Below are 27,597 nucleotides of genomic sequence, written 5' to 3'. Positions count from 1 at the left end.
TGAACGAAAAAAGACAAAATAGGCATTAACGAAAGCATTTCTACAGTTATGCTAGCAGGTTAATCAAATTATGCTTTGATATAATTTAAGTGTAAGACACTTAAAATGTATTTATGCATTCAAAATAATAACAGTAAGAAATGGGTTGTATTTTAATTGGTGTTCTTAAGTAAGATTAGGTTAGACATCCCAATGCAAATTACATTTATACACACACTGAAAGTACTAAGTTACAAAAGCATATTTTTTTTATTTATCTATGCATCCTAGTGCAACATGTCACCAATGCAGTACTTCCTTATAAACAGTGTTGGTATCCTAATTCATCATCAGACCAGGAGCTTTAAAGTTTGGCTTCTGCACCCAGCCTTTCAACTTGGATAGTCAAGGCAGTAGCAGCAGGTTCATCAATGAGCCAAAACAGTTCACCACTGGTTGGGAGGACACGAGCTGCTGGGTACGCTGGAGCTTTTCCACCCTCCAGAACATCCTGCAACAAAATCCAACAGCATGATTACAAAAATAAGTGTTACAACCTGTCCAATGCATTTATTACTACTTTTCAGGAGTACTGTTAATTTACTGTGTCAGAAACCTAAATTGTATTTGGTTATAGGCAGAGAGATAGTATATGTCAGAAAGCTATCCCAAGTGTTATTTGATTTATTATATCAGACAAGGCATTTTTATGTAACAAAGTAAATGCATTGGCTTTTAATAATGGCACATATATCAGAAATTATACTTATATCCAATAAAAGCCTGGTTAATGACTGATGCTTAAATCTACATATTTAAGAACTATTCTTGAACATCACCTTCAAAACAGCAGCTTTACTTCCACCTGTTGAGACAAAGGCCACACAGCGTGCAGAGTTCACTACAGGGAGAGTCATAGTGACGCGCTGTGGTGGTGGTTTTGGAGAGTCACTGATGGGAGCCACAATCTTCTGTTTTTCCTACAGATTGAATACAAAAAGAGATACTACTGTAAAATAAATATACATCAATCTGACTAAATATATTTACTACAAATTATGTTCTAACAGCTTTTAATTTTCGTTATTCCTGGCTTAATTATTTCAACCTTCATATTTTTCTGGCAATTAAAAAAAATTTGTGAAAAACATGTATTCCTTTCAGTTTTACTGAAAAGTGTTTCATGTAAAGCATTTCACTTCTGTTGAAAGTGAGAAGTGTCATCAGTTTTAGTGGTGGCTTTAATTTTTAGTCACTTTAGTTCATCAGTATAATTTCCCAAATTTAACCCCAACACCGAGAACAGTTAGAAGATAGGAACAGTGGTTCTAGGAGCAAATTTCCACAGCACATCTGTGGAAAAGATGCTGATGATCTACAAATACTTTAAATGTATGTTAAAAGCATTCACAAAGTACAGAGCAATAGCTCTAAACCACTACTAATTAAACTTCAATTTAAAGAAGTCAGTCTGTAATCAAGGCAGGATGTGCGAGTTGCATCATCTTTTCGTTCACACTCTACTTTTACACTGTATAAGATACTAGACAAATAATTACCGAAATTACAGGAATTATAAAAAAAAGGCATTAAAAGGAACTTAATAAAGCCTCGAGAAATTAAGCCCTAGGGTTATAAAAAAGACTAAAAGACAGTTTGATTCCTATGAAGAAATATATGAAAAATGAGGTTCAGTTTGAGATTTGTAACCAGCAGTCCATACCCCATAAACAACAAATACAAAGAAATACATTTTACAACAAAAATCTCTGGTGTCAAACCAGCCCTCACCTCTAGAAGGGGATGGTCTGGAAAAAGAGAACAAGTGTGTCCATCTGGTCCCATACCCAGCAGTAACAGGTCAAACACAGGGAAGTCATCTCCTGGGAAGGCCTGTGATTTTAAATGGAAATAAGTAATGCCCTTCAAAGAATTACTAAAGCACCAAAATGTTAAAGCTTTGAATTGATTTGGACCTCTTTCAATTTGCATGTGTAATCCTCTGCACACTTATCCACTGGCAGAGAGGAGTCAATGGTCAAGATTCCACTGTCAGGAATGTTGATTTTGGAAAACAACTGACTCTGAAAAAGAAAAAAAAAAAGGTCTTGAAATAAAGCAAATGCCATAGGAAGATTTATTTTAACTCATTAACCACTCATTTAACCTTGTAAAGGCCGTATGTGCTTTCTGGATCAGTGAAAGAAACCAGCCGCTCATCACAGAAACCAACCACCCATTTGCTACAGTCCAGCTGGGGCAGAGCAAGCAGCTCTTTGCTGAGCATGGACACAAGGCTCCCTCCTGAGAGACCCAGGGTGAACCTGCCATTGGAAGCAATGGACTTCTCAGCTCGTGACGTGACCAGGTGAGCCAATGCTGGACCCAGCTCAGCTGAGGAGGGAAAGACAACAACTCTTCTTCCAGCCATTAAAACACTGCAAATAAAAAACAAACAAATGAACAAAACAAAATGAGGTCATCTATAACACAGTTTTGCAACTATATGCAAATGCACATAAGGGGGTATTGTTGTAGATTAGAAAATAATTTTCTTTAAAAGATAAGGCTAAAACCATGGCTAAATAAACATTAAAGACTACACTAAGTAAATTACTTTAACCTTCCTTCGGTAGAGAGGCAGGTCATGAAAACTGCCACATTGTATTTTATTACATGGACGATTGTTAGTATCTGAAACCATAAACAACCGCAACATTTATTTTCGATCATAGAGGCAAATAACTTTAAATACCTTTTATTAAAAAAAAATCAAAACAGCAGACGGTCAAGCAGGTTTTCAGTCGGAAAAAAGAGTTTAATTCCACGCACTAGTTCCTGAAACGACGTCTCATTAGCCAATCACATCTTTCGCAATACCGCAATGCATTCTGGGCAATGAAGTCCCGATAAAGTAGCTACCAGATGCTGATAAAATAAAGCAAAAATGACCTTTAGTTAGAACTTACCACATTTAGATAATGCTGTCACCTATCAAGTAGCCTAATATATACAAATATTTCAGCTAAGTATTTGCGTTTTGTATGACTGCTATGTGTCCGCCTCACCGCTAGACGGAGCTAAGGGTCGCACTTCAACGACTTGAGTTTTAAGTGGAAGTACAAGCCTGTACTGTGTCCCTAGCCCAACACGGTTTAAAGTACATTTGTTGTGGTCAACTGGAAGGAATCCTGAGAGTGGCAACTCGCCTTCGTGAATTGCACTCGTCACGTAAGAACAACGAGCAACATGTCCACAGCCTTCTCCTTCCAGACGCAGCTCGTCTCCATCATGGACGCATTATCCAAAACAGCTGTGATGGAAATCAGCAAACTGGTGGAGATCGAATCCAAGATGTTGAAAATAGAAATTACAAGAGGGAGAAATGAAATCGCCTCACTCACAGAGAAGCTGCAGCTGATGGAGAAGTTGCTGTACATGGCTCAGGAGCGCAGGCAGGACGCAGCAGCGGCGGCGGCGGCAGCAGCATGCTCAGAGATCAGAGAGCCGTCAGAAAATAAGGCATATTTTGCTTCAGACAACTCAAAGTAGGTAGATTAAGCGCCCGGTTCTGCCCGCAGAATCATTGTATCCCATTATTTTATGATTTTTGTCTTGATCTGTGATATATGTTTTATTTAATTTTAATTGGACTCATTAGTGTTGGAACTACGTGGGAAAACATAAGATCCTCAACTGAGATGAAAGGTTTCCATCAAAGTGAGGAGGATGCTTCAACTGAAGTAAGTATCCAAATATGATGTTTGACTGAAACAGTGGTTCCAAAACTTAACCACTTATAGTTTGACATTTATCTGTAATAAGTCATCTATGAAAGATATGCAGTAGACAGATAAGTAAGAAAATCACTTAATTTTATAAATGTTAACACTGTTCAACTGAAACCTTGTTGAAGCACATTTTTTATTGGTTTCAAATTTCCACCTTGTTACAGCTACACTGTGACAAAGGAAAGGTATTCTCCCCTAAGAAACTTTCACATCAGTCTTTCTGTCCTGACTGAGGATTTTAATATCTACACTATATTGCCAAAAGTATTTGCTCACCCATCCAAATTATTGGAATCAGGTGTTCCAATCACTTCCATGGCCACAGGTGTATAAATTCAAGCACCTAGGCATGCAGACTGTTTTTACAAACATTTGTGAAAGAATGGGTCGCTCTCAGGAGCTCAGTGAATTCCAGCGTGGAACTGTGATAGGATGCCACCTGTGCAACAAATCCAGTCGTGAAATTTCCTCGCTCCTAAATATTCCACAGTCAACTGTCAGCTGTATTATAAGAAAATGGAAGTGTTTGGGAACGACAGCAACTCAGCCACGAAGTGGTAGGCCACGTAAACTGACGGAGCGGGGTCAGCGGATGCTGACGCGCATAGTGCGAAGAGGTCGCCAACTTTCTGCAGAGTCAATCACTACAGACCTCCAAACTTCATGTGGCCTTCAGATTAGCTCAAGAACAGTGCGCAGAGAGCTTCATGGAATGGGTTTCCATGGTCGAGCAGCTGCATCCAAGCCATACATCACCAAGTGCAATGCAAAGCGTCGGATGCGGTGGTGTAAAGCACGCCGCCACTGGACTCTAGAGCAGTGGAGACGCGTTCTCTGGAGTGACGAATCGCGCTTCTCCATCTGGCAATCTGATGGACGGGTCTGGGTTTGGCGGTTGCCAGGAGAACGGTACTTGTCTGACTGCATTGTGCCAAGTGTAAAGTTTGGTGGAGGGGGGATTATGGTGTGGGGTTGTTTTTCAGGAGCTGGGCTTGGCCCCTTAGTTCCAGTGAAAGGAACTCTGAATGCTTCAGCATACCAAGACATTTTGGACAATTCCATGCTCCCAACTTTGTGGGAACAGTTTGGAGCTGGCCCCTTCCTCTTCCAACATGACTGTGCACCAGTGCACAAAGCAAGGTCCATAAAGACATGGATGACAGAGTCTGGTGTGGATGAACTTGACTGGCCTGCACAGAGTCCTGACCTCAACCCGATAGAACACCTTTGGGATGAATTAGAGCGGAGACTGAGAGCCAGGCCTTCTCGTCCAACATCAGTGTGCGACCTCACAAATGCGCTTCTGGAAGAATGGTCAAAAATTCCCATAAACACACTCCTAAACCTTGTGGACAGCCTTCCCAGAAGAGTTGAAGCTGTTCTAGCTGCAAAGGGTGGACCGACGTCATATTGAACCCTATGGATTAGGAACGGGATGTCACTTAAGCTCATATGTGAGTCAAGGCAGGTGAGCAAATACTTTTGGCAATATAGTGTATCTATCTATCTATCTATCTATCTATCTATCTATCTATCTATCTATCTATCTATCTATCTATCTATCTATCTATCTATCTATCTATCAAGTTTTGTTGAAAATTTCTCGGGTGGGTGCAGCATCATGATCAGGGATTAGGGTTTATTCAGAGTCCAGAGCCATCAGATGTATTTTTGTTTTTTACTTAAACTGTGTAGGATAAAAGGTAGAATATATGTGGAAAACATTTTCTGTAGAACCTTGGAACCAAGCGTAATTACTGTTTTCTACTATGTACTTCAGCCTCCAAACCCACCAAACGAATTGTCCGAACTGATAGTGGTGAAAGAAGAACCAGTAGAGGTGGATGACAATATCCCTGAACAAGACGGAACAATTGAAGCAAGTAAGTTTTTAATTTCCTCTTTTTTCTTTTTTTTTTTCAATCCCCAGTCATTTAGACTTTTTATTTTTTCATTGCCTTCAACAGGAAAGGACACACTCATTGATACCCGAAAGGATCCATATGGGATACAGCATCCTAAAACCACTGCAGGAACCCAGCAGCCTCTTTTCACCAATAATGCAATGAGTTTAGGTGCCCAGCAGCGTGGTTCTGACTCCAGGAGACAGGAAATGCAGTGGAACCAACAGCTATCACCTGCAAATGCAACCCTACAGGATGGGAAACATGTGACTCAAAATGTTTCCTCCCAAAACTTAAGTGCACCCAGGAATGTGAAGCTTTATAGCTTTAGAAACTCCTCTGCTAAGAGGTTTTGCTGCATGCAGTGTGGGAAAGGTTTCAGATGCTTCAGTCAGCTTGAAATACACCAAAGAAGTCACACAGGCGAAAAGCCATTTAGATGCACACTGTGTGGAAAGCGATATGCTCAGAAAGGTCACCTGTACACACACCAGCGCACACACACTGGGGAAAAGCCCTATCGATGCACTATTTGTGGCAAGGGTTTTATTCAGAAATGCACTCTTGACATGCACCAGCGCACACACACGGGGGAAAAACCTTTTGTTTGTGTCAGCTGTGGCAAAGGATTCACAAAGAACTGTAATCTGAAAAAACATCTAGCTGTGCACCAAGATCATGGCCTGAACATTTATGGGGGTGAGTTATTTAGTGGAAAAAATGTTCACGAAGCCACATAGAATGCCAAATATCAAGATGTATTTCCTTTCTTCATCTGGGCTTTAACAGCTACTGGAAAATAAAGTTTGCTTTGCTTAAAATATGAGTATGTCTCTGTAAAACTAACGTTGCTACAATAAGCAAATAAACATGTAGTTAGGCTGTGCCCGAACGTGCGCCTTAACCCCTAAATCCCTCAATCACTATATAGAGCGGGGACTGTTATAGTGGACTTTATAGTGAACTCAGTTAATTCCCCATTTGGACAGATTATCACTACTCACTGTTGCTCATGTAACTCCGCCTACCGGCATGGTGCCTGCACCATCTTTGGTCTCTGATCTCCATAAAAAATTCCATGATACGTTTGTGTCAAAGCGATGAATTTATCTTTATTTTAAAACTCTTAAACCTCCCTGAAAATGAGAAAATCATCATTGCTCGGTGCTCTAGCGCACATGTTTACATTGCAGCCATTATAACTAGGGAGTACCAATATGGTGGCCAGTGGCTTCACTTCAATCCTGTACTACCAATCAGCAATCCAGTGAATAAATGGAGATCAGTGGTTCGGACACTCATCTAATATGGAGTAAGCACTATATAGTGCACTATGTAGTGATTAGTGTAGACGTTCGGACACAGCTCTGGTCTCGTAAAACCAGTGCCTCCTGAAATACAGCTGTACAACCCTACATCCAGCAAGGAATGGTTCCTGTGTAAAATAAACCTAAATGCATTTAGTTAATGCATGATTAAGCAACAGGATCGACTTTGAGTGATTCATCATGGGGAAAATTTATACATTTTTTTTATGCTTTGATCTGATAAAGAAAATAAACACTGCATGTAGGCAACCAAACTGTCAGAAGATCTGTTGTGTTAATGGCTATGAACAAACTATAAAACATTGGTTGGAATGTAATTAAGAATTTGCGGGGTGAGAAAACTGTGCTTTTGTATGATCAATAAGGGTAAAAATCTTTCATTTAGTGCTTGTGTGTACTATAAGGTTCAGCATTAGCTAATATGTGCACAAAGTTATAAGTCTTAGAGGTGATATGGGGCTATCATGTTCTTTAATGTAATTTATGAATTATTTCTATGCAAGTGCTTCTCACTATATCTGAATATATATATATATATATATATATATATATATATATATATATATATATATATATATATATATATATATATATATATATATATAGGCACCAAGGAATGCTTCTCACTTTATCTGAAAAAAAAAAAAATAAATAAATAAATATATATATATATATATATATATAGGCACCAAGGAATCCTTTAAAATTCAAGTCTTTGATTAAAGTAGACAAAAAAAAAAATATTTAAAATAGTTATTGATTTACTGTAATGATCGACTCCCTCATGACATCTATTTAACCCATGTCTTTTTTATGACAACTGCAGCACAAAAGTTACATTTTGTCTATTAAACATTTTATATAAAAGCAAACATAAGGCCAAACGTTCACAATTTGTAAAAATATCTATGATGAGGTTCTATTCAGTGGGGTTTGTAGATTTAGCTGCATTTTCAATTTCTGTGTTTATTGACAAACATCTTGGACTGCAAAAATTACCTGAAAATATCAAAAAAAAATTTAAAATAACTATTTGTTCCTAATCCGAGCAAGAAAATAAGATGATCTGTCAGTGAAAGGAGATTTTTTAAACTTACATTACAGATTATGCATTATGCTTAAAATAAGATAACAGAGTTTGTTTGTTTTTTCATATTTTAAATGTAAATTTTAGTTTATCCTCAAATTGTCATATATACCCACTCAAACCAAGAGAAAATAAACTTAAAGATATTCTGGAATCCTGGGTTTTGCATTATTTGTATATCAGTGGATTTAAAATTGTAATTAATTTAATTGAAACCAATGTGGCATTGCTACCTATGGACTGCAGGAGATAGTAAAACCTCAGCATCAGGCGATGTTTGGCTGGTGTTTTCAAAGTTACACTGCATACAAAGCGCACTTGGGGAAATTTTATTTGTGTTGCATATCCTAATAATCACCACTAGATGGAAATAACTTCCAAGAATAGTTTAAAATCAGTTACAACAGCCATCATATGTATTTTTATCATATATAATAACTTTAACCCCTGTTATTGTAGTAATGTTTTGCATTAGACCAAATTGGTTATGTACTTATATTGTATAAGTTTGAATGCATAAATGCAAAGAAGTACAAAATTAGAAAAAAAGACGTTGAATCTCAGCTGCTTTTAAAAGCTAGTGGTACAAAATGTAACCAGTGGGGATTTTTTTTAACAGTGACTTTTAAGCTACAGAAAAAATACCTTTCTTATTATAATACAATTCTTCTATAAAGTACATTTTAGTAATGTTTTCAGAAACTATCTTTCTTATAGAAATTTCGATCCAGATATCATAAACGAACCCCATAAAAATCAAGTTGAGGCAATCATTCCCACTGCCCCCTTTACATACAGTATACATTCTGAGGCGTTCGCCTATAGATTTCCCATAATCCTTTGCGGTACAGCTGTATCACATATTTGATTATAGAAGCAACGTTAGTTCGGGGAGGGGGGGCTAATTCGTACCGAATTCAGAGATACTGGGCTACTTTAGCGAGATGATGTGCGACAACGCTAACAGGAGTTTTCGGACCCAGCTGGCCGTGATCCTGGACAAGCTAACAAAGGCGGCTTTGGCCGAGATCAGCAGCCTGGCTGACGAATGCTCCTCCGTCCTTCACACTGAGATATCTCTGCATAAAACGGAGAACGAGGCGCTGAAGAAGAGGTGCTACTCTCTGGAGGTCCAACTGAGAGCAGCCAGAGAGGGGCAGACCTACCCTGTACATGTCAACAGCAATGTCAGGCAACTTTCAGGTCAGTCACTTCATTTACGGATCCTTCACGCTGACACATAGGCTCTATCTTTGCTGCACAGTGTACCCTATAGGCTTATGGTATTATCATTACTGATACTTGAAATTATATATATATATATATATATATATATATATATATATATATATATATATATATACATATATATATATCAAATATCGGTCTCCGCCAGTCACGTGACATTTGTTGCTAAGACGCCATTTTTGGTGGAAAAGGCGTAGTGTAAACAACCGCAGCATAGCTAAACGAAGGACTAAAGGATTGAGTTTGTTTCTCTGACTATATGGAAAAAAGTAAGCAGAATGCGAAATTACCGGACAGGTGTCGTGCCAAGGTAGTTATCCCTGCGAAAATTTGTATCCCCTCGTCGGGAGCGCGCACGGAGTAGGAAGAACAACCCGAGTTAACTCCGCCTAAATTCCAACGTGCAGAATTTGAAATTTGAAAGGTTTTACGTGTATGAAAGTTGAGCTTTACTGTTTTATTCTTTACTTCACGTGTTGTAGCAGAATATCGCCAGTGATATTGATTTAAAACTGATTATAAAACACAAACGTTTGCTTGAAAGCTGGTCGCTGACAGCAGTGTCTACTCCTCCCTCTGAAAGCAAACAGATCCTTGTTCTTTTCCACACGTTCATTAAAAAAAATCTCTCATTGTTTCACAGTGTCCAAATGTTCTCATCCCATTGAAAACTGTTGTAAACCATATACTTGTAATAAAAATGAAATAGAAAATGGAGTGCACGTGTAATCATTAAAGACTATATGCAGAAGGAAAATAATTTTTTCCTGGTTGAAATTTAGTACTTAAATCTATATTTGTGTTTATAGTAACGTACAATTTATCTATGTTGTACTATCCTTAATAAACAGTTTCTCTTCTAACATCAGCCGTTTTATTTCATCCCATTTTGCCACAATTGGCAATATGGGATGAAATAAAACCTGCTGTAATCTGTTCCCCCTGTCTAAATCAGGCAAAAAAGGCCCCAGCTTTTTCATTTTTGGCTTATAAGCATCTTTTATGATGACAATTTATTCCTGAAACTTTGGATGTGATGGACCTTTATTTCTTAAAGTTATAAGGGGGGAACAAATTATAGCAGGCCACCTGCTGTAATCTGTTCCCCCTGTCTAAATCAGGCCAAAAAGGTCCCAGCTTTTTCATTTTTTTGCATCATAAAAGATGCTAATAAGCCAAAAATGAATCAACTCCAAAGTTTCAGGAGTTAGTTGTCATCATAAAAGATGCTTATAAGCCAAAAATGAAAAAGCTGGGGCCTTTTTTGCCTGATTTAGACAGGGGGAACAGATTATAGCAGGTGGCCTGCTATAATTTGTTCCCCCCTATAACTTTAAGAAATAAAGGTCAATCACATCCAAAGTTTCAGGATTAAGTTGTCGTCATAAAAGATATTTTTAAGCCAAAAATGAAAAAGCTGGGGCCTTTTTTGCCTGATTTAGACTGGGGGAACAGATTATAGCAGGTGGCCTGCTATAATTTGTTCCCCCCTTATAACTTTAAGAAAGAAAGGTCAATCACATCCAAAGTTTCAGGATTAAGTTGTCGTCATAAAAGATATTTTTAAGCCAAAAATGAAAAAGCTGGGGCCTTTTTTGCCTGATTTAGACTGGGGGAACAGATTATAGCAGGTGGCCTGCTATAATTTGTTCCCCCCTATAACTTTAAGAAATAAAGGTCAATCACATCCAAAGTTTCAGGATTAAGTTGTCGTCATAAAAGATATTTTTAAGCCAAAATTGAAAAAGCTGGGGCCTTTTTTGCCTGATTTAGACAGGGGGAACAGATTATAGCAGGTGGCCTGCTATAATTTGTTCCCCCCTTATAACTTTAAGAAAGAAAGGTCAATCACATCCAAAGTTTCAGGAATAAATTGTCATCATAAAAGATGTTTAAAAGCCAAAATTGAAAAAGCTGGGGCCTTTTTTGCCTGATTTAGACAGGGGGAACAGGTAATAGCAGGTGGCCTGCTATAATTTGTTCCCCCTTATAACTTTAAGAAAGAAAGGTCAATCACATCCAAAGTTTCAGGAATAAATTGTCATCATAAAAGATGTTTAAAAGCCAAAATTGAAAAAGCTGGGGCCTTTTTTGCCTGATTTAGACAGGGGGAACAGATTACAGCAGGTTTTATTTCATCCCATATTGCCAGTTCTGGCAAAATGGGATGAAATAAAATGGCTGATGTTAGAAGACAAACTGTTTATTAAGGATAGTACAACATAGATAAATTGTACGTTACTATAAACACAGATATAGATTTAAGTACTAAATTTCAACCAGGAAAAAAATATTTTCCTTCTGCATATAGTCTTTAATGATTACACGTGCACTCCATTTTCTATTTCATTTTTATTACAAGCATATGGTTTACAACAGTTTTCAATGGGATGAGAACATTTGGACACTGTGAAACAATGAGAGATTTTTTTAATGAACGTGTGGAAAAGAACAAGGATCTGTTTGCTTTCAGAGGGAGGAGTAGACATTGCTGTCAGCGACCAGCTTTCAAGCAAACGTTTGTGTTTATTATTAGTTTTAGATCAATATCACTGGCGATATTCTGCTATAACATGTGAAGTAAAGAATAAAACAGTAAAGCTCAACTTTCATACACGTAAAACCTTTCAAATTTCAAGTTCTCCACGTTGGAATTGAAGCGGAGTTAACTCGGGTTGATCTTCCTTCTCCGTGCGCGCTCCCGACGAGGGGATACAAATTTTCGCAGGGATAACTACCTTGGCACGACACCGGGACTGGCAGCCTCTCACACAACACGATCGTGTCATTTCTGGTAAATAATTGTGCCGAAAGAACAGCCGCGTGTGGGTTATCTCGACTTTCCACCTATTATGGTGGTTTTCCCACGATGCACCGCGCCCGAGGTAAACATTGACGTCACCTGGCGCAGACCGATATAGTAAATATATACATATAAATAAATATATACATATATATGTATATATATGATATTACACAAATATCTGAATAAATTATTGATTTATATATATTTATATATATATATATATATACACACACACATATTTATGTATATACGTATATACGTGTATGTATATATGTATATGTATATACATACACGTATATACGTATATATCTATATATACATATGTGTATACATATATGTATATATATTTGTATACAAATATATATATATATATATATATATATATATATACAAATAAAAATCAATAATTTATTTAGATATTTGTGTTATATCAAGTCTCCAATTTCTCTTCTAGATCAGCACCATTCTGCTCCCGCCATCGAAGGAGTATTTGGGAAAGATTGGTGCATGGACCTGTGGAGAGAAGACAAGCTTCAGCCTCAGAGAAGACAGCCAATGGAGGCAGCTATGACAAACCTAGGAGCAGAGGTCAGCTCTGTTGTATTTTTTGCTATTCGATCATATGATGGCTGAATAATGAGTGATGTATTTTTAGCTCTTTCTTTCATCCTGTTGGTAGGCAGCTGACATGATGGCGAGGGACCCTGATCTTATTTTCGTGAAAGAAGAGACATATGACGATCACCCGATTGGTCAACAGATGAGTCATATAGACAACAGAAAAAGTAAGAGTGGAGTGAAAGCAGACGGCACAGAGATCTTTACAGCCCTCACTGACCGTTTAACCCGATTTGTTTTCGTTCTACAGTTGTTGGGATGTTTGAAGATGACAACATGCTTCACAGATCAGTTGATAACCTGCAGCCTCACTCGGGGGATTTGAATAATTTCCCCATGATGCCAGAGGGACAAATGCTACAGCGCTCACAGCCCACCATTGCGGACAGATTAATAGAGGATGCAGCAATGAGCAGGCTCGTGGAAAGCACAAATCCTCCCTCAGTGTCTGTGGAACCACCAGATTACAGCAATTGTCTCCAAACGAACACAACCAAAGAGCTCACCTTTCCATCCAAACCTGTTAAGCCAACAAAGCGGTTTGACTGTTTATTCTGTGGAAAAGTCTTTAACTATTTAAGCAGCTTAAAAGTCCATATTAGACGGCATTCCGGTGAAAAGCCTTTCAGTTGCTCGGTTTGCGGGAAACGATTTGCTCAAAAAACATACCTTAAACTTCACCAAAGGGTGCACTCTGGTGAAAAACCTTACAGCTGTCCAGACTGTGGCAAAAGTTTTTCCCAGAAAAGCTCTTTGAATATTCATCTCCGAACTCACACGGGGGAAAAGCCTTATAGCTGTGTAGGATGTGGCAAATGTTATGCTTATAAGTATGGGCTAAATCATCATCAGTGTTTGAACTGGATGGTTAAACCAGAGGTGTTTGATACAGGCCCTCTAAGTAACGCTCAGAGTGACTCGACATGCAACAGTATATCTTTATTAACACCCACCATGGAGGATAAATACTGATTTAAACGAATACATTAAAGCTCAAAACATGGCTAAAAGTGGCTTTGGTCACAATAGACTACACCAACAGTGGTTAAACACAATTAACCAATTAGGTTATTGTGACAGGCCTGAGTTTGACTCATGAGCCTGTAAAAAAAAAAAAAAAAAACGAACAATTATTTTTGCATGTGTTTGTTCCTAATATTTCAGACCACAAGATGATATTCCAGGAAATACTGTATTGTTATACTGTACAAGTTATATAATTAATGATTCTTAGGAAATGGTCCTGGCCAGCCTGTAAATCTACCTCCTTGGAACAGAAAGGTGAACCAAATTGTTCCTCTCAACGTCTTTTTCATGTACAATATTTAATTAATTGAAATTAAAAATAAGACTTGGTATATATTTTTTCTTGAATATGACATTTACAGTGTTTATGTCTTGGTCATATATTTAAGCGTTCTGCTGTTATTGAAAAATGTGTTACTGTTTGAATACTTTGGTAATTCTGAATTAAAAAGAAAAAAATGTTGCGTTAACATTAGGACAAAATCTGGTTTAGTTTTGTCTTATCTCTGTCTAATGCCCAATAGAAGTTTTCTCTGAATGTGAAGCTTTCCTGAACTGTTTCTGTTCCAGTTATGGTTCTAGAAGCTTAGATTTTATTATTAAAAGGATGATTAATGAGTGAAATTGAGTTTTATGAATAAAACAAATCAACACATTGGTATTAATTGTTTTGTTTTATTAAACAGAGGAATAGAAAAAAAACTAAAATCGGTAAAACACCTTTTACACCAAGCACAATACCACAGATTAATTCAAACCATTACAGACCTTGAACATGTGAGCTGGAGTATAAAGTATAAAATGATGTTTTCCACTAATTTAGTCAGAAGCGGCCTTTAGGACTACTCACCGATAGGTTTCTGTTGCCAAGGTTTGGGGTTGTTTTGATTCAGATGACCCACCTTCAACAATCTCTCGATTTAAGTGAGCCATTAAATGATGATTAAGGTTTACTTTCTGTGTGAAGGCCTTGCCACATTTAACACACAGAAAAGGTCTCTCACCGGTATGGATGCGTAGATGACATTTTAAATTGCCTTTCTGTGTAAACCTTTTGCCGCACAAGCTGCACCTGTAGGGTTTCTCACCTGTGTGAACCACATGATGAATCCTTAGAGCTGATTGGTTGGGAAAGGTCTTGCCACATAACTCGCACGGCTTGATTGTCTGATGTGGAACCGGAGGGACACAGCTGTGGGAATTAAACTTCTTTCTTTTGGGGAAATGCTGCTTACAGATGTTGCAGAAGTTTGTCTTGTGTGACTTCATGTGGTGTGTCAGTGTTCCCTTGTGAAAGAATGTCCTATTACATATTTGACAGGTAAATATGCTCCTTTTTGGAGTTCTGTTTGCTTCTAAGCTGACAACATTTAAGTTATCAAGGAAGTCTTCAACCAGAGAGGGATTGTTCTCATTGCTGTTTGTCGGTAATGTCTGCTGTTTGTTTTGACTGGGCCCAACTGTAAGACTCGATGCTGCCTCAATTTGGCTTGCTTGGACAAACTGAACATCCTCCTCTTCATCGTCGTCCTCCACTTCGATTGGAATTATGTGGCTGCTAAAGGCCTCTTCTATCGTTTCCCCTATACTCAGCTCTAGACTTGTTTCCTCTGGATCTCCTCGCAACATACCCTGTTGTCCATCCTGATAAATTGGCAAGCTGCAAGTACTGCCATCAACCAAGTAAACATTTGATTCCTCCTCCATGCTTTCTTCAGGTTCTGGTGTAAAATAAGCAGAGTCAAACTCTCAGAAAACAGGAAAGAAAATCATAATTTGCCCAGATTCTAACTCAAACTCCTCACATCTGTCTTACCTTGATTGTAAACAGTTTCTTCATTGGAGTTTGTGGCATTATTTGGTATCAACTCCTCTACTTTGATCTCCGCAAATGTCACTAGGTCTGATATATTTGCTGTAGCCTGTTAAAGAGAAAATCTTGCTTTAATCTCAATTTCAATACAATATATTGTTGAATAAGTGAGATTTAAACAGAACACGTTATTCATCGGCAGTTCTTTGAATCTTAATTCTTATTTGAACTGGACTTCTCACATATGAATGGCTGCACCAGTAAAATCATGACATTAAAACCTAAGAGTAGTAAAAACAAATCAGGTCACTAAAACTGTTAAACCAACCGAATCTTTCATAATACTATTGCTATTAACTATATTTATAAATTCATTTTCCTGATGAAGCCAATTTAAGGTCTAATTCCCAGTAAAAGAAGCAGAATTCCTTTTTTGTTTAAAGGAAGTTTATTAAAAATGTTGAGATATATAAGAATCTTAAAATGAAACATTTAGGCCCCATCCATTCTGGGGTTTCCATGTAAATTAAGGTACATTTATTACAACTGGATTCCAGCTTTAAAAAGCAGCATTTTTAAATGTATAACCTGTGTAGACAACACTGATACACAATGTAGAGAACAAGTAGCTGTTAATTTTAAAGGATTTCTATCATTGGTCCTATTCAAATGTGAAGAAATGAATCTAAAAACAAAAATCCAGTAAAATCACAATGACTGACTTTTTAAATAATTAATTAGCCTTTTATTGCATAAGATGAGTAGCCTATATGATCCCCTAACAACCAGTAAGAACTCCAGCTCTCACAGGCCAGTTAGATCTTCTTTAAGAAGCCCTCCTCTTCTCCACTCATTAAATACACCTGTTGGAACTCATCCTTATAAAAGACACCTGTCTGCTTACTAAGTCCAAATAGATTTGGAAGGACATCAGGGATAAAAATAGTAGACTTGCACAAGGATGCGCTACAGGGAAACAGGCATGCATCAATTATAAGAAAATGGAGGAGATTCCAGATGGCGGTCAATCTCCCTCATTCTGGGGCTCCATCTAAGAATATGGGGTGTTAGTGATTATGAAGAGGGCGAGGGATCAGCAGCCCAGAATTTCAAGGCAGGACCTGGTAAATGACCTGGAGAGAGCTGACACCACAGTCTCAAAGAGAACCACTGGTAACACTATGCTGCCATTATTTAAAATCCTGAAGCAAGGCAGCATGTCTTGCCCATCTATTTGGATGATCCACAGGAGGAATGGGAAAGTTTTTGAAGTCTGATCACAACCCTGAAGCCAGGAGGAGGAAACCTAACTCTTAGGAGATGCTTTTCTGCAAACAGAGACAGCATAATTGGAAGAGGATGGTTGAGGCCATGTAATGGTAGATTTTACTCTTCCCTCATTAAAGGCATTGAAGGTGGGTCATGGCTGGGTCTTCCAGCATGACAATGACCCAGCCAGGTTCGCTATGGATTCTATAGAGATGCTTCATATAAAAACACATCAAGGTCCTGGAGTAGCCAAGCCAATCTCCAGAACCGAACTCAATCGAAAAATTTTGACAGGCCTTAAACAACCCAGAAACATGAAAGATCTGAAAAATTATGTGTATGGAGGAATGGTTAAAATCCCTGCTACAGTGTGTATAAACCTCTTAACTTTAGGAAATATCTGATATTGCAAACAAAGTCGTTATTATAAATGATGAAGTATTGTTTTTCTGATCAAATACTTATGTTGTGCAATAAAATTCTAACTAATAACTTGAAACTCAGATTATTGGATTCTTGATTTTTGCTCAGCATTTCATTACTCGCAGTTGACCAGTAGCAATGATATAAAAAAAAAAGAAAGCTTTCAACATGCTCTATAAGTGGGAAAAAATAAGGGAGGAGGGGGTGTGGACAGCACAGAATGCAAGCATGCAAACTCACACAGATGTAGAAGTAGAAAACACAGCTGTTTCTGACATTTATAAAGCTTCATCAAGTCATCTGATAGCAATGCAATTTGCAAATCTTCGCCATTTAGAGCTTTCGCTCAGAGCTGTACTGTATGTGTAGTTAAAAACTTATAGGTGAGGAAACTCAGGCTGCCCAGATACCATGCAGGGGGGAGGGCTGCAAAACATGACATAATTTGGCTGTGCAGATCTCACAGACAGGTGAAGTATAAACCAGAGGTGTCACTATTGGCTTCTGGGCCACATCCTCAGAGATTTTCCACTGTGTAACATTTTTAATTTTCCGAATAACAGATTATAATGTAGACAAAGGGTTCTAAAAACATGTAAATATAGGCTGTGCCCGAACATACGCCCTAACCCCTATATAGGGATGACGCCATTTTATATCAGTGTCTGGTAGATGAAAAAGTAGTAAAACTGGTGGAGCCAAAATTTCCCACAATGCACCTTGAAAAGTAGTGTGCATCCATGGTCACTAGACAAAGGCTACGTTCACACTGCAGGCCTTGATGCACAATTCTGATTTTTGGAGAAAAAACACAATCTTTTCAATATGGTTAAACATAAATACTTCTCTCCGCATCATCATCTGCCATGGTAGTTGTTTTTCTTGCAGCTTCTGCGTAGCAAGACGCATAATAGTGACCTTAGTCAGGTATTAATGGCGTTCAGGTGGGATGAATGCGATCTGGTCGTATTTGAAAAGATCAGATTCGTATCTAATTCAGGACCACATAGCCAAGTGGCCTGGGTCGGATTGGAAAAAATTGGATCTGTGTTGTTCAGACTGCCATGAAAAGATCAGATCCAGGTCGCATATGGGCAAAAAAAAATTTGGATTTCACTTCAGGTTGTAGTGTGAACATAGTCAAACAGATATATAACAGCATGCTTTGTAAAAGTTCCCCTCACAAAGCATCATGGGATTCGTTTTTGGGGAAAGGAGAACAAAGATGTGACAGGCAAAGTGCAGGGAGCCGCAGTCAGGTGACCAACAGAGAGCGAAAAGTACTGGTCATCTGTCTGAATAATCAGTTAAGAGATTCAATATAAAGTCCATTATATAGTCCCCGCTTTATATAGTGACCTAGGGGTTAGGATGGACTTTCTTACACAGCCACAGTCTTATAGCCCTTTCCTAACTTGTTCATAGTTGCATTTGTGCGCTAAACTATTTTACTTTAGTAATGGCAAACCAAATGCAAAGAACTGCTTTTTTAAAAACTGCAAATTGATTTGGTTGAAACAGTTGTTAATAATGGATCAGGAAAACTGGGATGCTTTAGAGCAGCTTAGATTGTAGAAGATATTGGATTTCAGCACATATTATGACAAATTGAAGTAAAAGCTGACAGTTTCTTCTCACATGTTTTTGTGTCTTTATATATATATATATATATAGATAGATAGATAGATAGATAGATAGATAGATAGATAGATAGATAAAAGTGTTCATGTGATGAGATGATTTAAAAATGATTTGGAGCCAAACAAACATATGAATGGCAGTAGGACATAGGGTATCCTCATCTGTGTTATATTACAGCAATAATTGGATTATTACAGTATATTAATAGGGACTGTTTCTCCGTCCTAACATGATGTTTTTGTTTTATTATTTTCTCACCTTGTCAGAAGGCATTGGTGAATCGTCACATTTTTCGAGGCTGTGTGGGTCTCTGTCTTTCCAAAGATTTATACTCCAGTTGTTCCCAAAGATCCCCTCTGCTGTCGGAGGGCAGCCAGCTAAGACAAAGAGAAGTAGAATAAATCAAAGCTCACCATGTCTGCTCACACTAAACCGCTTTAATTGGCGACACTGATACCATCACTGCTGCAGACAGTCTGCACTCCTACGCTGCAATAACTTCTACTCTTCTTGGGGTTGTCTTCTCTTACACAGGTCAGCTCACACTGCAGACTGTTTATTTTCTCTGCCAGGGCTGAGTTTGCTAACAGGAGCCTGGAGAGCTCCGCTCGCAGCTCGGCTGAGTCCTGCTCCACCACCTTGCAGACCTGGCTGAACGCAGACTTTGCCATCGTCTCCATAATGGAGGAGAGCTGAGAACGGATGGGGAGGCGGCTCGCCATTACGGACGAAAGCAACAGGGCTTCACGGGAATATCAAGAAATTATAATTCTTATTTAATTTAGAAAATAACGCGTAGTGCTAAAATAAAACAGTTACTTTAGCCACACCTAGCCGGCGGAGCTAATTTGAATCAACGGCGCTCAAAGCGGGACAGAAATAAAAGTTACACAGGTGACGTATTTCCGGCGGATGTAACTGGTCAGCTGCGTTGTGTTAGCGCTTCCTTGTTCCGAATGAAACCTAAAGCAGTAGTTTTTATTTGTGTTTTAGACTGATATTAATGCGAACCGACCTTGCGACTGTCAGCGCCACCTTTAGCGGACGGGATTCTGATCAGTTTGAGCCGCAGTCATGAGCACGGAGAAAGACTTTTCACCCCTCACGCCCAACATTGTGAGGGCTCTGAATGATAAACTGTATGAGAAGAGGAAAGTCGCGGCTCTGGAAATAGAGAAGCTGGTGCGGGAGTTTGTGGCCCAGAACAACTCCACTCAGATCAGACATGTGATTCAGATCCTGGCATCGGAGTTTGCCCTCTCTCAACACCCCCACAGCCGCAAAGGGGGTCTGATCGGACTGGCAGCTTGCTCCATCGCTCTGGGAAAGGACTCTGGTCTGTATCTAAAGGAGCTCATTGAGCCTGTACTCACGTGTTTCAATGACTCAGACAGCCGTCTGCGCTACTATGCATGTGAGGCCCTGTATAACATAGTGAAAGTGGCCAGAGGAGCAGTTCTGCCTCACTTCAACCTGCTTTTTGATGGTCTCAGCAAGCTTGCAGCTGATCCAGACCCTAATGTGAAAAGTGGATCTGAACTCCTGGACCGATTGCTGAAAGACATCGTTACCGAGAGCAACACCTTTGACCTGGTGGCTTTTGTCCCCCTGTTGAGGGAAAGAATCTACTCCAATAATCAGTACGCCAGGCAGTTTATCATTTCTTGGATCCATGTCCTGGAGTCTGTGCCAGACATCCACCTGTTAGATTATCTCCCTGAGATCCTGGATGGGCTCTTTCAGATCCTGGGTGATAACAGCAAGGAGATCCGCAGGACATGCGAGGTGGTGCTCGGCGAGTTTCTGAAGGAGATCAAGAAGACCCCCTCAAGCGTGAAATTTGCAGAGATGGCCAACATTCTTGTCATTCACTGCCAAGTTGCAGATGAAACCAAACTGACGAATGATCTGATCCAGCTGACGGCTATGACGTGGATGAGGGAGTTCATCCAGCTCGCAGGCAGAGTGGTGCTCCCTTATTCCTCTGGCATTCTCACTGCAGTGCTGCCCTGTCTGTCCTATGATGACAGGAAGAAAAATACCAAAGAAGCAGCTAGCGCCTGTAATAACAGCCTGATGAAACTGGTAACCCCTGAAGATGATGAAGATGTTGAGGAAGAAAAAAGCGGGAGTACAGGCTCACCCTCTGCCGGAGAAGGCCAGCCCAAAGTGGAAGGAGACAGCAATGACATGCTGAATGCATCCCAGGAATCTGTCGGTCTGAGCAACATTAGTTTCTTTACTCCAGCAGGCTCTGACAGGCCGCAAGTAACTCTGGATCTGGATGGGATTGTCCAGGTGTTGGACCGCCACCTCCATGACTCCTCCACTGGCATGATGACCCGCATAGCCGTACTCAAATGGCTTTATCACCTTTACATTAAGACTCCACGCAAAATGTTTCGCCACACAGACAGCCTTTTCCCCATTCTCCTGAAAACACTATCTGATGAGTCGGATGAAGTCATCCTGAAAGATCTGGAGGTGTTGGCTGAGATCGCATCATCACCAGCTGGCCAGACAGACCAAGCCTTCTCCTGTGACATCACTGACAACAAGCTGGTGCTTAAGGTACCAGAGGGTCCCAAACCAGGACAACAGCCCAATGCAGGCTCCAAGGCTTTGGACTCCTCCCCATCCACCCCCAGTATGAACTCCTACTTTTATAAGTTTATGATCAATTTGCTTAAGCGTTTCAGTCTGGAGAGAAAGCTTCTGGAAAACAGAGGAGCTTTCATCATCCGGCAGCTGTGTCTGTTGCTTCATGCAGAGAACATCTTCCACTCTATGGCTGACATCTTGTTGAAGGAAGAGGACCTTAAGTTTGCCTCCACAATGGTTCAGACGCTCAATACCATTCTGCTAACCTCTGCTGAGCTTTTCCAGTTACGCAACCAGCTAAAGGACCTGCACACTCAGGAAAGCTGTGCTTTGTTCTGCTGTTTGTATCGTTCCTGGTGCCACAACCCCGTGGCCACAGTGTCACTTTGTTTCCTCACACAGAACTACAAGCATGCATACGATCTCATCCAGAAGTTTGGAAATCTTGAGGTGACGGTGGACTTCCTGATGGAGGTTGACAAACTGGTGCAGCTCATAGAAAGCCCAATTTTTACCTACCTGCGCCTGCAGCTCCTAGATGTGGAGAACAACCCGTATCTGATTAAGGCGTTGTATGGTCTGCTGATGCTGCTGCCTCAGAGCCAGGCGTTCCAGCTGCTCTCCCATCGGTTAAGGTGTGTTCCTAACCCAGAGCTTATGAGAACTGTGGATGAATCCAAGTATATGGACTCTAAAAAGCAAGCAGCGTGCAACAAGTACTCCACTCATACTCAGATGGATTACAGCGAGCTGCTGCAGCATTTCGACCGTGTGCAAAGCAAACACCTGGAGGTCCGACACCAGCGCTCTAGCCGCGCATCTGATCACCATGACAGGAGACTGATGTGAGATTTGTAGTAATGGATAATTGAAAACAGTAAAGTGTGTCGTACATAAATAGCATACCAGTTATTGTTATTGAAGGCAAGAAGTATTACGTATATAAAATTATTTCTTTGAAAAACACTGAATATACCCTGTATGTGTGTATTTTGGCATTCCTGATATATGGTATGTAACAAACTAGAAAAGTATAGATCTCACCTTGTAAAGAGTAACTTAACCTGCTTCCATATAAATTTGATAGGAAGGATGTATATATATAAAAAAAATCTATAACTTGATATCTGTTTTCTTAATTGTTTCCTAATGTGCAGAACTACTACTAAGCATGTCTTTAAGGTTGCCTTAATCATGGCTGCCAGAGAAGGAATCTCACATGTTCCAGCGTCGATTCCGATCAGCTGACATCCAAGCCTGATAATGAGTCATTTTACATTGCAGAACTTCAACTTTATTTCTCGCACGTGTATTTTCCAACCTTTTTTGTATGCAAAGATCTTCAATTATTTGTGATGTCTCACTGCAGTCATTCTATGTGAAAATAAAGAGGACCATGTAACTGTTTTTTGTGGTTATTAATTTTTGCACTGCTGAGAGGATCAGAGTGTTTATGAGAAGCAAAACAAGGCATTGGTTCCTTCCCTGTTGGCAAATCGTTTTTTACATTTTAACATATTTCATCTACCATATGTCAGAAACAGTAATTATTTTTTGATTAAAGTGTTAGTGTATTTAAGTATACATTTAACGCTACAACTGCAGCATGAAGAAAAGAACCTGCCTTTTTTGTATTTTTTAGAACAAATTATTGCAAATCAGTAAAAAACAAGCTTTTTCTGCAGTTTTTTCCCCTGAAAATGGTGTTTAAAGAAAAATACATTACAAAATAAAGGTAGTACTTTTTTTGCAAGTAAATGTTACATTTATCACTCAAGAACACATGTGCAACAGGTTCCCTGATAGATAAAAGCTTTGGTTCAACTAGAAAATTAATGTTTAAAAGATTATCCCTATTCATCCAACAGTGTTTGCCTATAGCAACATTCATTTTAAACTGAAAATAAAGTGGGATGAAAACAAATACAATTTTCCAGTATTTGACCTGATCATTTGTGAAGCAAAAAATGTTGTTTTTGGTCACTATCTTATTGATTAATGCGTGGTGAGATAATTCCTAAAATGTATGATGTAGTCAGAGAAAAATAGATATCAACTCATGTAAAACATAAAAACTGGACATTTAATTTTTTTTGTTTTAACCAGAAACTTGCTTAGATGTCATTATAGATTTTTGTTTGCTTCATTTACATTTTGCCCAACTTCTTCATTGCTTATGTGGAACTGCTGCCCAAAAATGTCCTAAAGTGCCTAGTGATTTATAGTGAAACTAGAGTGCTTGAGGCCCCCACCCACCCTGCAGCAATAATAATTTGATCTCTAAAGTACATGGTAAAAAGCAAATATATCTCTCAGCACTATTAGAGACCTGAGTGCTGCACCAACTCTCACGGATGGAGGCTGACATCGCCTGTAATGTTGTGGATGAATCTTGCTGCGCCGTGTGTGGAAAAACCCACTTCACTCCAGTGGTTCTGAGTTGCACTGGTTGTGGTTGTAGTTTTTGTAATTTTTGTTTGGAACAGTTCTGGACACAGCTTGGTGCTAAAGAGTGTCCTCTCTGCTTTAAAAAATATCCTCATAAATGGTGTATTATACACAAGGAGAGAATGATTCTGCTCTGTGCAGCTGATTTGGACCTAATCTGCTCTACTTGCAGCAGATCAGGCCATCATGTGAACCACAGAGTTTATCCCATAAAAGAGGCCTTCAGGAACCACAGGGTAAGTGGAACACAAACAGCAGTCAAACAGTTTAACACTTAGAGTCATCATTTATTCAAAAATATATGAATCAGTGAAGAGGTCTGTTAAAGTTTTTTTTATTATTATTCAACTCACCAACTTTGGACATTTCAGGTTAAATGATATAGATTGTGGGACAAGTGGAAAAACACATAAGGGTTTTCTCCACAGTGTTTTCTACAGCAGGACCGTGTTCCCTCAGCTTTCGCTCCGTCTACACAACCTATTTTTGTGCGGCATTTCAGCAAGCTAACTTGGTCAACCAAATACTATGCTACAAGACAAACAAGGTCAAGTTGCTGTTAAATACTTTTGAGATTAACAAATTAACCTTTAGGATAATTATACTGCTGCATGTCCCTTGGCTTTTAATTAAGTTTTTCTCAATTTAAGTGGTGATAGTTACGATCGACACCCCATTGAAAGGCACAAAAAGGATCCTAGATACAGCTTCTATGTTCTATTAATATCCTCTGCTCTTACTCTTGATTTATTTTTTACTTCTTTCATTACACTCACCGCCTCATTTACCGACCCTCTCAAATAACCGAAGGATCATCATAACATAATTCAAGAACCAAATATTCCCACACCATTTTACTTTTTCCATTATTTCCTTAATATCATTCAATCTTTTTAAAATGTAAAGAGTTTATTTTTATTTTGGAGGGGTGTTTATTTGAGAAAAGGCAATGATCCCTGGCAGTGCTCAGTGTAGCATTACATTGGACATGTCTTTGAGATCTGCAGTATTAACAGTTATTTCTGAGGTTAAGTTGAGATAGCCTGATGTGGGAGGGGCATTAGAGGCTGCCTTACCATCAAAGCAGTTGGTGAAAGAATGGCCACCAGACATGCTCGATCCGAGGATGACCTTTCCTGTCCAATTTGCGGATATATTCTGAATCATCCAGTGGTCCTCACCTGCAGACACAGATTCTGTAAGGCCTGTCTACAAGACAGCTGGGACACACAAGACCAAAAGGACTCCCACTACTGTCCTCTGTGCTGGCGTTGCTCTTCAATGGATCAAATTGTGGTAAACACTGTGCTAGAGAAGGCCTGTGAATCCTTCAAAGGCGACAGAAGCAGGAACGACCCAGATACTTGTAGAGAGCATGGAGAAAACCTGACACTCTTCTGTTTGGAGGATTTGGAACCAATCTGTGGTCTTTGTGGCAAAGCAGCTGCGCACAAGGGGCACAGACTCTATCCCATTGCAGAGGGTGCCCATGATTGTAAGGCAAGTATACTGTCACAAGACTGGTCAAATCATTGCTTTACAGGAACAGACGAAAGCACATCCTTGACATGTGTCTAAATTTAAACCATTTATTTAAAATTTCTCTCTTTTGATGCCAGATTTTAAAGCTGGAATAAATTCTGACTTAACCTTAGCAACTTCAAACAAAGACAGACCAAAATATAGGACATGCAGTATTTAAATACCATGGAGCAATTTCTTTACCTTATACTATAACCGTATATCAATATTCACTTTCACACAGATGTAATTTTATTTCACATATAACATCACTGAAAATCTGCTGCATTTTGTTGACTGATATTCTAATACAAGGACCTTAAGTTTCTAATATTAGAATTATATATTTGGTTTCCTGTTGCTATTCAGGTCCAGAAAGATCTGAAACTCGACTCCCACAAGGTTTTACTGACACTACATTCATTCAAATCCTGCCCCTACCTCTCCTCGCTTGCCGAAGGCTGCTAGAAAACCAACATATTTATTTTTTTATACTGAAAAATATTTTATGCATACCTGTTTTGCTTATTTTAGAAACAACAGAGCCTCCTCTTTGATGCTACTGTATTGTTAAGCTTTCCATTAAGATGGAATGCTGTTATGGAGAGGTATGAGGCAGCTGAAAGCCCTGCAGTGTGCTGACAGATTGGCCACCTGCCAGACTGACCTTGTAGAAGAGTTGATGTCCTGTCACTAACATTTCAGGAGGAGCTGAAGAGCGCACTTCTGCCCTTGAAAGAGAAGCTACAGCTGTACAAGAATGCGACAGTAGCATGCGAGGAGATGACTGAACATATAAAGGTATGGCCTGTTTTCAGTGTAAGGTGTTAGAGCTAATGTTTCAACACAATGATTGCCCATTTTACCCATCCATTTTTGCAGAACCAAGCTAAACACACTGAAGCACAGATCAAAAAGGAATTTGAAGCTCTTCACAACTTCCTTAAGGAGCAGGAGGCTACTAGACTTGCAGATTTAAAGGCTGAGGAGGAACAGAAGAATCTAATGATCAGTCAGAAGATTGAGGAGATAAACAATGAAGTGGCAACTCTTTCTAACATTATCAGAACAGCAGAACAGGAAATGAAGAGTCAAGACATCCCATTCCTTAAGGTTAGATGCTCATAATGACATAATTTCAGGTAGAATTAGAGGTTTGCATGTCAGCTGCTGAAACTTATATCCAATTTTACTTTCAGAATTACAGGGAGACAATCAGAAGGTGAGCTGCACTAATATGCTTAGTGAAAGATTATTTTTACATAAATAATTCCCCCCAAAATAACATCCAGTCTCCTTTCAGAACCTGGAAAACTTCTCCTGATCCACTGATGTTATCTGGAACACTAATAGATGTGGCAAACCACTTGGGCTCTTTGAAATATAAAGTGTGGGAGAAGATGAAAAAAATTGTTAAATATAGTAAGTTTCATTCACAGCAATTTCAACAGGCTTTGCCAATCACATTAATAACTCTACTTTCTCTTCAAAGCTCCAGTGATACTGGATCCAAATACAGCAGCAAGCTGTTTCATCTTGTCTGAAGATCTCACAGTTCTGCAAAACTCTACCCAGATCTTCAAGCTCCCAGACAATCCAGAGCGCTTTGACGTTAGTGCAGAGATGCTTGGTGCTGAGGGCTACTCCTCTGGACGTCACAGCTGGGATGTGGAGGTGAATGACAACACCTACTGGGTTTTAGGAATAGCCAGCGAGTCCATTAACAGGAAGGGAAAACACGTGCTGACACCGGCAGAGGGATTCTGGACTATAAGATATCGTAATGGAGAACATAAAGCCTGCACAGCGCCCTGGGAGCCACTTAACATGTCTAAGAAGCCAGACGTGATAAGAATGGTTTTGGATATGGACAGAGGAAAGGTGGCATTTTATGACCCCAGAGAGCGAACGCCTCTCTACACCTTCACAAATATCATCACACCCCGAGCTTTTCCTTATTTTTGTACTGCTTGTAAAGAGCATCCACTGAAAATCCTACCAGAAAAGATAACCTTATCAACTGAGTAATAACTGAGCTAAAATAAAGCACTCCAGCTAAGTTTTCATATTACATTCTTTACAGTACTACCTTAC

General features: G+C 39.2%; 6 protein-coding genes across 8 annotated transcripts; 4 read left to right on the top strand and 2 right to left on the bottom strand.

The window, feature by feature from the left end:
- Positions 1–145: 145 nt before the first annotated feature.
- Positions 146–2,433, bottom strand: pgls (6-phosphogluconolactonase). Its single transcript, XM_038287931.1, has 5 exons — positions 2,147–2,433; positions 1,956–2,063; positions 1,771–1,872; positions 819–959; positions 146–490 (listed from the first exon to the last, which is right to left on the bottom strand). The coding sequence occupies exons 1-5, from the start codon at positions 2,408–2,410 to the stop codon at positions 344–346; spliced, it is 762 nt and encodes a 253-aa protein (XP_038143859.1). The 5' UTR covers positions 2,411–2,433; the 3' UTR covers positions 146–343.
- A 624-nt stretch (positions 2,434–3,057) lies between these two features.
- On the top strand, positions 3,058–6,495 carry LOC119785267 (zinc finger protein 350-like). 2 transcript variants are annotated; one of them, XM_038287814.1, is made up of 4 exons: positions 3,058–3,527; positions 3,641–3,722; positions 5,551–5,649; positions 5,738–6,495. In XM_038287814.1, the coding sequence occupies exons 1-4, from the start codon at positions 3,229–3,231 to the stop codon at positions 5,837–5,839; spliced, it is 582 nt and encodes a 193-aa protein (XP_038143742.1). In that variant the 5' UTR covers positions 3,058–3,228; the 3' UTR covers positions 5,840–6,495. The 2 variants fall into 2 exon arrangements, with proteins under 2 accessions (XP_038143742.1, XP_038143741.1); XM_038287813.1 differs by having other exon boundaries at positions 3,059–3,527; positions 5,551–5,653.
- Positions 6,496–8,924: 2,429 nt separating this feature from the next.
- LOC119785265 (zinc finger protein 239-like) lies at positions 8,925–14,452 on the top strand. Its single transcript, XM_038287812.1, has 4 exons — positions 8,925–9,292; positions 12,598–12,731; positions 12,823–12,928; positions 13,012–14,452. The coding sequence occupies exons 1-4, from the start codon at positions 9,034–9,036 to the stop codon at positions 13,731–13,733; spliced, it is 1,221 nt and encodes a 406-aa protein (XP_038143740.1). The 5' UTR covers positions 8,925–9,033; the 3' UTR covers positions 13,734–14,452.
- On the bottom strand, positions 14,426–19,882 carry LOC119785264 (zinc finger protein 239-like). The gene is made up of 4 exons (XM_038287811.1): positions 19,391–19,882; positions 19,192–19,310; positions 15,604–15,709; positions 14,426–15,508 (listed from the first exon to the last, which is right to left on the bottom strand). The coding sequence occupies exons 1-4, from the start codon at positions 19,653–19,655 to the stop codon at positions 14,634–14,636; spliced, it is 1,365 nt and encodes a 454-aa protein (XP_038143739.1). The 5' UTR covers positions 19,656–19,882; the 3' UTR covers positions 14,426–14,633.
- vac14 (vac14 homolog (S. cerevisiae)) lies at positions 19,729–22,942 on the top strand. Its single transcript, XM_038287807.1, has one exon. The coding sequence runs from the start codon at positions 20,008–20,010 to the stop codon at positions 22,381–22,383; it is 2,376 nt and encodes a 791-aa protein (XP_038143735.1). The 5' UTR covers positions 19,729–20,007; the 3' UTR covers positions 22,384–22,942.
- Positions 22,943–23,862: 920 nt separating this feature from the next.
- Positions 23,863–27,574, top strand: trim35-13 (tripartite motif containing 35-13). Of its 2 annotated transcripts, none has more exons than XM_038287810.1 (6): positions 23,863–24,218; positions 26,209–26,304; positions 26,386–26,616; positions 26,703–26,725; positions 26,807–26,925; positions 26,996–27,574. In XM_038287810.1, exons 1-6 carry the CDS (start codon positions 23,889–23,891, stop codon positions 27,529–27,531), a joined length of 1,335 nt encoding a protein of 444 aa, XP_038143738.1. In that variant the 5' UTR covers positions 23,863–23,888; the 3' UTR covers positions 27,532–27,574. The 2 variants fall into 2 exon arrangements, with proteins under 2 accessions (XP_038143738.1, XP_038143737.1); XM_038287809.1 differs by lacking the exon at positions 23,863–24,218 and adding an exon at positions 24,560–25,482.
- Positions 27,575–27,597: the final 23 nt, after the last annotated feature.

The sequence above is a fragment of the Cyprinodon tularosa genome, unplaced genomic scaffold, assembly GCF_016077235.1.
Source record: "Cyprinodon tularosa strain WSP-4 unplaced genomic scaffold, ASM1607723v1 ctg246, whole genome shotgun sequence".
Lineage (NCBI taxonomy): Eukaryota > Metazoa > Chordata > Actinopteri > Cyprinodontiformes > Cyprinodontidae > Cyprinodon > Cyprinodon tularosa.
Note: the sequence above shows the minus strand (reverse complement) of the source record. Positions and strands in the feature narration are given on the sequence as shown.